The sequence below is a fragment of the Crassostrea angulata genome, chromosome 2 (genome assembly GCF_025612915.1).
Source record: "Crassostrea angulata isolate pt1a10 chromosome 2, ASM2561291v2, whole genome shotgun sequence".
NCBI lineage: Eukaryota > Metazoa > Mollusca > Bivalvia > Ostreida > Ostreidae > Magallana > Magallana angulata.
Window position 1 is genome coordinate 51,293,516 of NC_069112.1, and position 11,483 is coordinate 51,304,998.

The 11,483-nt window shown below is 31.0% G+C and overlaps 1 protein-coding gene across 4 annotated transcripts; it reads right to left on the minus strand.

Moving 5' to 3' along the window:
- Window positions 1-3,883: 3,883 nt before the first annotated feature.
- LOC128173192 (uncharacterized) lies at window positions 3,884-6,290 on the minus strand. 4 transcript variants are annotated; one of them, XM_052838919.1, is made up of 7 exons: window positions 6,157-6,290; window positions 5,857-5,991; window positions 5,095-5,214; window positions 4,769-4,939; window positions 4,297-4,383; window positions 4,168-4,251; window positions 3,884-4,125 (listed from the first exon to the last, which is right to left on the minus strand). In XM_052838919.1, the coding sequence occupies exons 1-7, from the start codon at window positions 6,188-6,190 to the stop codon at window positions 3,917-3,919; spliced, it is 840 nt and encodes a 279-aa protein (XP_052694879.1). In that variant the 5' UTR covers window positions 6,191-6,290; the 3' UTR covers window positions 3,884-3,916. The 4 variants fall into 4 exon arrangements, with proteins under 4 accessions (XP_052694879.1, XP_052694878.1, XP_052694877.1 ...); XM_052838918.1 differs by having other exon boundaries at window positions 3,884-4,251; XM_052838917.1 differs by having other exon boundaries at window positions 4,168-4,383.
- Window positions 6,291-11,483: the final 5,193 nt, after the last annotated feature.

Genomic DNA, 11,483 nt, shown 5'->3' on the forward strand with positions numbered 1-11,483 from the left:
TTATTTACTGGTTATTTATTAATTCTTAATACTTATTTGTTTTACTTGTTATTTTCTAGTTATTTCTAATTTCATTTTAATTTTTCATCTCTACGACAATCAGCTCCAATATCATGATTAGAAATCCAAATATTTAATTAAGACTTGCTTTGCCAGTTTACTATTAACTGATATAAGCATGTGTTTCAACTTGAACCTAGATACTCCTGGTATAGAAGGTCTTTATACCTAAACGTGTGATGACAGTCCAAGTTAATAAGTATTTCAATTTAATTGAATGGCTGTCTGAAAAGTTATAGATATTGGCATATGTATTTTGTATCTTAGAATAAATATGTTTAAGTAATAATGCATGTTTTATTTTGGTTTTTTATGTTTAGAATCAATTTTCAAATACATCTCATTTGGATAAAAAAAAAAGCATCTTTCCTGTACGAGCCAACTAGTAAATGTATGCATAGTAAAAGTATCTATTTTTTGAAAGTACAGCCCATTACAGTTTTACCCAAAATTATGCCTGGAACAATTTTTTACTGGAGGTTGGCTTGGAGTCTAATATATTTTTTAGTTAATTTACTATGCAAATTTGATATTTTTAAATTTTTCAAAAGTGAGGGTAACTTATAATCTTAAACTGTTTTCTGGATCTTCAACCTTCTAGATACATGCATGCAAAGTTTAAAAATAACGCTTAAAAAATATTCATGTATGATAACCCCTTTTCTTGGGTATAAAATGTTCTGTTTTTTTTTTTATCTTTTGACTTTCTAATATTTTTTATCCTTGTTTAAGAACTTTTCAAAATATTCAAATGAATAACTGTTAGTCAGTGTAAATTATTATTCAAGATTTTGTAAAATAAATGCATATACAAGTAAAAAGAATTATCCTAATACATCATGAGCAGTTGTTTTTTTTTTATATATCAGCTGATTTATAAGCTAGACAAGATCCTGAATGTAGAGCAGTTACTGCTTTTTTACCCTCAGAAAGTCAGCAAATTCAGATTTTTAACAATTTGAAAGAATAATATTAAGATGAATTTGAATTTAACAAAGTGTCCCAGAAAGAAGCCATCTATATATATAAACAAGTCAATACCAAAGACAATACTAGACTGTATTCACATATGTACGGCAATACCAATCCCGAGGTTAAAGTTTAATAAAAAAAAATTGAATTTTACCCATTTAAATCTATGTACGCGTAGAGAATATTTTTCTGCCCTCAAAATGAGTAAAAATGAAGACCGGACCGGTGTAGTATAAAAAATATTTCAGTTCTCATACAAAAGTTTACTGTATTTATTCTAAAATAAAGGTAAAGTTTGTTGGCACATGACAGTGACAGAATTACGGATTGAAATATCAAAACCATATATGTCACCCTATAAAATTACTTCGATCTCGGGTGCATTTATAAAAAAAAATTCTTTATATCAATAAAAAGTAATCTTCTTTGCTGGAACTAGTGTTGGTATCAGTGTCCATGTTGAGCGGTACACCAACGCCACGTGTTATTCATTGCTCGAAATTCAAATTTTTTTTATCAAATAATAGTTACATGTTTGTCCTAAAAAAATAAGTCATAACAATTAAGAAATAAGTCAATATGTCCTTCCAGGGCTCATAACAATTAAGAAGTAAGTCAATGTCCTCCCAGGGCTTCCGTAGACAATAGAAAAATAAGGAGCGGACAGAGAATCTGATTTTATTTAGATTTAATAATTATGACATCTTAGTAAATCTGTACATGAGAAGGTACTAGTTTTTCCAGACATTAAATTTGCATTATTCAAATCAACATAAAACAATTGTCAAATTTGCCACAAGCTTTTTTTAATTTGCTTTTAAAATTAGGATCTGGAATTAAAGTGGAGTGACATATCATCACAGAAAGGTTGACCTTTGAACGAAACAATATTTCGTATTTTTAAAGTTTCGGGCTTTTGATCCGTACACCCCGAGTCAAAACCCTGCAGGGGTTTTTGTTGTTGCTTACTTATTTGAATTTTTAAGATATTCATTTTTTATTCCCCAAACCGCAAATGTTTTGCTTAGGTCCACTTTATTTATCAATATTTCTTTTATAATCAAATAACTCAATGTTAATTTGAGTGACTTTATCGAGGTGTGTTATTCCACCTTTGTTAGACTCTAAATCAATTAAACAAGTAAAAATACACCAGTTCATTGTACTCAGTACGTTTATAGCTTTGTTAACTAAAGAAAGAATGCATACATTAATCAGGTTATTGAGAAGTATTTGTGTTGCTTTTATTAACCGGGTTTTCCAACGGAAAAATCCGGTTATTAAAATGGTGAAAATGGCGGGCGGGCGGGCGGGCGGCTGCCAAAAGGGTACCCTCATTGTACGGATAACTCCTCCTACAGTTCTCAAGATAGGAAGTTGTTCTTTTGCAGATCAATTGTACATATATCAGAGGTGTGCATATTGCTAGGATTTTGATTTCCGATAATTTATGAAAAAAATACCAGCTTTTGAACTTAGTCATTTTTTGGCAAAATATTGCATATATGGTACCCTCATTGTACGGATAACTCCTCCTACAGTTCTCAAGATAGGAAGTTGTTCTTTTGCAGATCAATTGTACATATATCAGAGGTGTGCATATTGCTAGGATTTTGATTTCCGATAATTCATAAAAAAAAATACTAGCTTTTGAACTTAGTCATTTTTTGGCAAAATGTTGCATATACATGTAGGGTACTCCATTTCACTGGATAAGGGTTGACATGGATTATGGATACAGTTTACATAAAAGAAAACCCGGTTTGCTGTCACATTGACAGCTTTTCACTTGTTGTATAATATTTTACATCCACCAAGTATGATTCCCTCTATTTCTTACGGAAATTGATTGTACACTCATAGTGATACTCTTACTTTTCACGATCATTTTATTAATTTGTTAAAAGAATGATGTAAATATTAACAAAATTAACAAAATTCTTTCTTAAATAATTCATGCAGATTATGAAGTTAGCGATTATCGCAGAAAAAAAATTCATAACCACTAACGCGTGCTAGGTATATTCTCTGCAATGTCGCCACCTTCATATCCCCGATCAATCTCCAACGAAAGCATATTATTGTTTAAATATAAATTTGTCGTTCAATTAATACGGTGATTAAAGGTGTATTAAACGTTTAATTTTCTTTTGAAACGCTATAGTATTTGTGTGCTATTTGTCAAAAACACCGAAAATTAATACTTAATTATAAAACAGAACTATTTCATTAAACGTTTAGTCATAATTACTTTTGAATGTATCATCATACAACTTTTTAATTGATCATTGTGGCAAGGACAACGGACTTCGAACGTATCATTTTTCAACAGCTAGTGAAATGAATTATATAGAAACTTTTGCGAATATCAATTTAAAGCTTAGATAACAGGCTAATATTCTGATAATGCTTTTTTCGATAGCACCCGCCGTTTTAGTTTGTATAGTGTCCAAACTTCAAAAATTGCATTTTGCCCCTAAAATTGCATTAGAAAATGGCTCAAAACTCATGTAACAATGCTTTTTAAAAAACAAGCTTAAGACTGGTCATAAAAGAGCAACTATATAGCTCTATTTTAAACCAAATATTATGAGATAAATATTTGTTTAAGATTGATAATAAAGAACATTTTTTTCCTCAGAGAACGTCTGCTGTCTAGTTAAACAAACAAGTTTGAATGTATCACACGGCAGCTTTAATTTTAGTCATGAGTTTTTCCGCCTAATTAACAAGCCCCCACTTCCTCCGTCTTACCTTGAGAGGAGATAAACCAAAATTAGATTTACATTGAATATTTAAACTTTGAAACATGACACACCCCTTCCTTGAATAAACAAAAAAAATAAAAATAAACATTGTGTTTAATTTATTAACAAAAATTATTTTATTTAATACTTTGATTCTCCAGATTAGCTAACACTAGATTTTCTAATGCCCTAGTTTGTTCGTTAACGTTTCTTTTCCCGAAAAATCCTAATAAAAGAGGGAGAAATTCTAAAATGGTAGCACTGGCTGCAACACCTGCCTCTACAGCTGCTACTCCCGCAACGCCTGCTTCTATTGCAGTTGCCCCCGCAATACCAGCGCCAATGCCTGCTTCGATTGAGGCTGCCCCTGCAACACCAGCGCCTATACCAGCTTCGATTGAGGCTGCCCCTGCAACACCAGCGCCTACCCCTGCCTCAATAGAGGCTGCCCCTGCAACACCAGCGCCTACGCCTGTTTCTACTGAGGCTGCAGCCCCTACAACACCAGCGCCAACACCAGTAGCAATACCAGCAACTATAGGAGCCAGATTTACGTCAACTAAAGGATCGTGCACAAGAGTTGTGGTTAAAGTGGGCGTTGTGCCTTAAAAAAAGAAAAAAAGGTATGAATATATAAAAAACATAGGTAAAAAAAAATACCGAGACGAGGCATCACCATCACGAGACCATTATAATACAATATGATATTGTTGCATAATATGGTATTGTATCATGATATGACATTGTATCAAGATATGATACTGTACTGTATGATATTTTATCACATGTTTATCTCAGCATACAATGGATATCACTCATTGGATAAATTTTCGATATTACACTATGCGTTCTTGTGCCACTTGGACAATTTTTACTAAACTTGGTACAAAGCAGGCTTATGGAAAGCGATTCAATGTATTAAGGGAGATAATTGCGAAACAGTAAAAATAAATTGTGGCCCCATTCTACATGAGCTTGATATCACTTACAATGACTGTTGTTACATTTCTTCCTCCGTAATAAACTTTTATCACAATTATCTGCTAGAGGAGTGTCATGAGGGACTAAGGTGTACTTTCTCACTTGAAGTTTCCCATCGTTATTACAAGTTTTTGGGCAAGGTGTCAAATCAAACCAAGGACTATAAACGCATTTCCAATCTAAAATTTGAAACATAAGTTATTAAATTATTATTATAATTATAAAAAATATAGATTTTTAATTATTTTCTCTTATAAATTTAAAATTGGAAACATTAAGATGCACACTCTAAATTAAATATTTTTTTTATATAAAAATTATTTTGAACTTTTACCTCTTCCACAAAATCCACAATATTCTTCACAATTTTTTTTGGCCCATGATGTGTATGGTGCTTGGCACATTTGTTGTCCATATTCACGACAATCTGTCCTTTTATTTTGACATTCTCTACCTGGTTAAGACAGATAATCATAAAAGGTAATTTTCGACTTATCTAACGTTCTATCACTAATCGGCTGTAGGTTTGTGGTAGGAAGTACATGGAGGTATGCAGTGTTTATAAACAATATCAACATATATATAACGTGTTTATAAACAATTACCTCAAAACATAAAAAAAAAATTAAATCATGTATAACTATGGATTGATTTAACAATTATGTTGTACTTCCTAAGTGGGGAGGATAGAAGTCAATTCTGCATTAAGACGCGTGTTTCCTTAATGATTTTCAAATTTTAATTCTGTTTGAATTGTTTTGAAAGCATTACTGCCAATTTAATGCATTGCATCAATTTTTTTTTGTTTATATGAATTATGCTATTGTACGAGAGATAAATGCATATAATAAAATATTATTGATCAATTTATTCTTTGTCATATATTTGTAGATACCTTGAAATTATCACTATATGGTATCAACTTTTTTTGTGGCTTAATATGGAAAAGTCCTCTAACTTTATTATATTTAGTGTCTATATTTTATTTATGTTTAGTGAAAAATGTATTAAAAACACTAATTTCTAACCAAGAAATCAATGATTCAATATACTGAGTACATACTAGTATATATTTTTTGGGGAAATATTTACTCACGGCAAAATACACAAAATGCTGGACAGTTTGCGTGGGCCCAATTCACAAAAGGGGCCTTACAGGCATTTAATGTAAAATCAGCGCAGTCCGGAAGCTTATCCACACAACCATCACTCACGCAAAGCAAAGCACAACCTTCAAATACAAGTCAGTGTTTTGTCGCATGTCTCTACCAACCACTAATGTTCTTTCAACATTTGTTTGGTTTGTTTCCATCTGAAACGAATTAGAACTAGAAGTTTTGGGGGAAAAAAGTGTTTTGCTCTCAAATAAAGATCGTAAAATTTTCAAAAAAAATACCTGCAGTCAAAATATACGCAATAAAAACCTGCATGATTGCCTCACAGAGACGAATGAAAACTATAGTTAAACGTTGTATTTATGTATAGTAGTATTATCTACATAAAATGGGTCGAATGTCTGCAATTTCGTTTTTCGTCTGTGATTGGATATTCAACACACCAATCACATTATGTTTGTCTTATCAGGCTTTTTACGTAATTGACGCCCAATTTCCCTTATTTCCTTTAAACACGGTCGATAAGCAAGACAATTTTTAGAAAGTAAAGTTCTTATCCTTGTCCATATTGTATGTCTGTTCTGTTAAAGTATACAGACGATGTCCTCTTTAAGGCCATTATTAATGCTAAAGATATTCAATTTGTACTTTTTAGAACCTATGTTATCCATAATAATATTTGTGGAGTTATAGTGTGGTGTCCTCCATATAGGTAAATTTCGATATTCAGTGTTCTCTTTTTGTTTTAATTGTTTGGAATGTAAATTCACAAGATCATATCTTTTTGAAGAGAGGCTAAGCTAAGTTCAATTAGTTATAAGTATCAACAAAGCCAAACCGACATGACATCAGTATTGATGCACAATATGCATGGGGCGAATTACATTGTAAAGTAATGCATTACATTACCATTACTTCATGAATTTGGGCATTAAATTACCATTACCATTACTTGATTTTATTGAAGTAATGCATTACATTACCGTTACTTGAGTAAAGTAATGCATTACCATTACTTTGTTTTAAAAAAGTTAAACTAAATAAGAGTTTTTGTAAATGTTTCATATATAAAACACTCTTTAACATATCTACAGGTTCATGTTCAGTATCAGGTTCAAATTCAATGACTATACAAGATTCAGTCTTCATTTGCTCAATATATAATCATCTTGTGGCATTATGAACAACATCTTACAAAAGTAAATAGATATTTATAGACATTTGACATGGTATAATGTCAGATATAAAAAGAGACACAGAAGAACATGCATAACAAAAAACAAATTATGGAATAACATTGCGGTTATTTAAAGCTAAACAGAGATATTTCCCCAGATTACACAAATAATTATAATTTTGGACACTTAATTGTATTAATTTATAAACAGAGGGTTTTCCCAGTAATATTTCTTAATATTTTTTAATCGGATTTCTTTATACTGAGGACACTTTAAGACAAAAGATTGCTGTTACACTTTATGATCAAAGTTTCAAAGGGTACATCTTTTAACTGCATCCTGTTAGGTTTGAAAATCTTCCCAGCTATACTAAATAAACGTTCTACAGGAGCAGTGGAAGCTGGGACTGAAAAATATTTTGGGGCAATCTTTATCTTAGGATATATATTAAGTGCAATAATAGAAAATTACATGAATCTTGTATTTTCTATCGGTGCAAACCAATGTTCTTTATATACAACAGAGAGAGAGAGAGAGAGAGAGAGAGAGAGAGAGAGAGAGAGAGAGAGAGAGAGAGAGAGAGAGAGAGAGAGAGAGAGAGAAATTATTTTCAAATGGGTTATAATAATAATTTATATATTATAATTTTGGAAGTGATTTTGATTTTCATCATGGATGGACAGTGCATTCATTTTGTTTTTAAATTAAAGGTGCGTGTCTGTCCTCTATTTTATTGGGACATAGCCAAGGGAAGGGGATTGGGGTGTAGCGCTTCTTATAACAATAGATTATTTTGATACTTAGAGTATCCTGGGGGCATAGTGTATGTTGTTGACACATTCTTTAATGAAGTGAAAACTAATTAGAGTAAATTAAATGATTTTAAACTCTTAATAACAACACTATTAAAAATGTTATGGAATTGTGTTGTTATATCTAGTAATATTAAGAATTTAAAAATGAACTTTATTTAAAAAACATTTTTATAATACAACTAAAACATTATATCTCAAGAATTATTTTTTTCTTTTTTTAAATAATTTTAATCAAATACAATTTCAGCTAATCATTTATTTATCACATATTTTAAAGTGAACATGCATAAATAAGCATAGTAATGCAAAGTAATGCCATGTAATGCCAGCATTACACTAGATTTTGGAAAGTAATGAATTACATTACCATTACTTGTAATGCTAATTTTGTGGCATTACACATTACTAGCATTACTTTGAAAACATGTAATGCATTGCAATGCATTACCATTACATTTAGCATTACCCCAAGCCTGCTGAATTATTGCGTATGAAACATTTTGAGCATTCTAACAATCAAGAGTTTAAGAGTACAAACACTGGTCTGGTTTTGTATTATATATATTGTCCTGATGAAGGAACGAGTTCGAAAAATTTGACAATAATTTACTTTTCTGTTTGTGTCGTTGGCTATATTTAGTTCTTTTTTTAACTCTCATCTTATTACCGTGTATCTTTTGATCCGAGACACTAAAGATTACGAGTGTTGTTGGTTTTTTTAGTGATATATATATATATATATATATATATATATATATATATATATATATATATATATATATATATATATATATATATATATATATATATCATGTGCACATCAAGTATATGAGAAAAACCTTAAGGCAGACATCAAAAAGGCGGACAAAAAAGTGTCTGTCTGATTTTTAAAACAATAATTAACGTTGCGATTAGTATTGATAAATTTGCTTACCATTCTTTTGCAATAACTAAACACAATTAATTCATGGAAATACTTTTTGTGTTTATTGTTAATTAAAGGTCATAATGAAACATATTATTTAACATGTTGAATGTATGTTTTTTTACAAATACGAAGCATACCCTTTAGGTGGACAATGCTTAACTTAATAAAAACCATACTTTTTAAGAGAATGTTTCATGTTTTAAAACTTTTTTCATCATTTACGATTATGTTTTATCAAATCCCATGCTTTTTCCGAAGAAAAAAAAAAATAATAATAAAAAATTGAAAATTTGCCGCCGTGCCAAGTCTTCATTTGAAAAATATTTTTTTGATGGTTTGCGATGGGTTGCAAAGGCTTCCGAACAAACATGGCTGCTTTGAGTGCGTAAGTAGGATCAAGCTTATATAGACTAGCTTATTAAGTTTTCATCCTGTTTTCTTGATATTTTACTTTTCTTCATTAAAATTCTTATGTTGTCACACTAAGTTCATGAAATATGACGACAAAAACATGTTGAATTTGCAGTTGTCTCAAAAAATAACAGTATAACAGTAATGTTTCATAAACTTTTCCTTTTTAAAAACTAAAAGGTTTTTAATCATTTCATAATATATATCAAAGGAATTTATAACTGTATATTCAATTTAAGAAAGAATCGAAAATTATTTTTTCCTTCAAAATGACTAGCATACTTCCTTACAAATTTTTAGTTTTCTTCTTAGTCTTTTTAGGTAAATGATGCACCCACCGTTGGTTGGTTGGGTAGCTGAGGGGCTTTTACAGGCGCTGGATCATAAAAACTTAACAGGAGTTTATTAACCAGAATTATTTCGTCAATGAAAGGGAAATTGGGTTTTTATAATAAAAAAAATCGTACAAGAAAATGAAGAGGCGGATCAAGCGGAGGGGTCAGAGTATGTGGTGGAATTTCCTATCTGAGATGCCTAATAAGCCTATATATATAATAATTGTAGAGGGTATATAGGCCCCCTATTTTTTATCATGAGAAATATATATAACGCAGGTGACTGGGTTTCAAACGTACATGTAGTTATTGAACTTAAAAAACTCATGATCAAAATCATGAAGATCAATTGAAGTGCAATTCTCGTCCAAGGGTCTAAGGGAAATAACTCCCAGTAAATCTCATTTTTACTAAACGTGTCCTATTAAAATAATTCGCCAGGAGTAAAGTTTAAAGTTTATTCAGTGACAATCACAGTTGAATATCCACAGTAAAATAATACAGTAATTATAAATTCAAAATGAAGTAAACATAAACGATCCTCTTTTACACACAAAAACTGACTGATACACTCAATAAAATCGTTCCCCTATATATATATATATATATATATATATATATATATATATATATATATATATATATATATATATATATATGCCATTTGCTCGCGAGGAGCAATGCGTTTTGACCATTACGTAATACTTGGACATTGCTCACAAGGAAGCAATGTTATGTGAACAAATATACACAAACATAATGAAATAATTAAATGCCGTTACAAAACTATGCATATGCAGAAAGTTAGATGGTCCTTAAAAAAAAAATAATGTTATGTCGAATAAAAACTGTTGACGACTTTTCATAAAAAAATATAACAATTGTTCATTTATTTTTTTTTGTTAGGGAAATACATGTAACCTGACTTCTAAAATAAATTAACACATGAGCCTGGTTATATATATTTTTCTAATAGTAAAAAAATGTTTAAATCCTTTACCAGATAATAGTTAAATACACTGTATTATTAGGCAGAGTGTGTATATTTTCTATTACTTAAAAATATACATTGTCAGGTGCCTGTGGATCGAATTTTAAAAGCTAAGTCACGTTAACGGCCAATATGTTGGACATATTTATCAGAGATTTTGACAAGTTTATTTTAGAAAGGGAAGAGCAGGGTTGATGTCAGTTTTTGAGACATTATTTTATTCTGCTCTAAGTACACTTGCAAACAAATAAACTATTTTCTTTAAGATACAAAAACATTCTGACATTATAAAGACTTATAATTAATATGTCCTTGGTGACCTTTAAATTCTGTCCCACGAGGGAATAAAATTCAGTTCTAGATCTATATTATGACAATTCTTGGTGTTACTGGGGTAAAATTGTCATAATGTACGGGATCTTGAAATCGCTGTTTAACCGAAGGAATCTGGACTGCTCACCGCTATGGGGAGTGGCGTCCTACCCGCTCTGGAGTGTAAATTCTTTACCCAAGCTCTGAATATAGAACAACGCAGACAAGACTTCGGTTTACCACTAATCCAAAAGTCCTACCTCCGCCGTCCATATGCCCTAACCTACGTCACCTCAACCTCCGTACCCTTATATGTTCATCTCACAACGCGTTCACTTACTCCGACGCACCGTGGTCAGTTTATATCGTATTTTATATCCGTGTTTCTTATCATATATCAGCAATACAATTCCCTTGATGATGTACACATGACCCCTAGTTCATCTCTTAAGAATTCTCTATCTACTGACCAGGGAAAATAATCTTATGAATGAATCTGTACACGTGTTTCTAATCATTCCACATGTACTTTAAGCAAATTTAATGTAAAATATTATTATGATATCTATGTCCCCAAAAAATTGCCAGCCCGACTCGTCCGTCCCATTCAGAAGCAAAAGGTCATCTTCTTATAGCTT

Bases quoted from the DNA above. Each gene is read 5' to 3' on its own strand.
- LOC128173192 (XM_052838916.1), bottom strand. From the start codon at position 6,190: ATGCAGGTTTTTATTGCGTATATTTTGACTGCAG. The intron at 4,940-5,094 runs GTAAAAGTTCAA...TTCAAATTTTAG, and splicing joins TTGTGGATTTTGTGGAAGAG to ATTGGAAATGCGTTTATAGT. The intron at 4,384-4,768 runs GTAAGTGATATC...TCTTTTTTTAAG, and splicing joins GAAATGTAACAACAGTCATT to GCACAACGCCCACTTTAACC.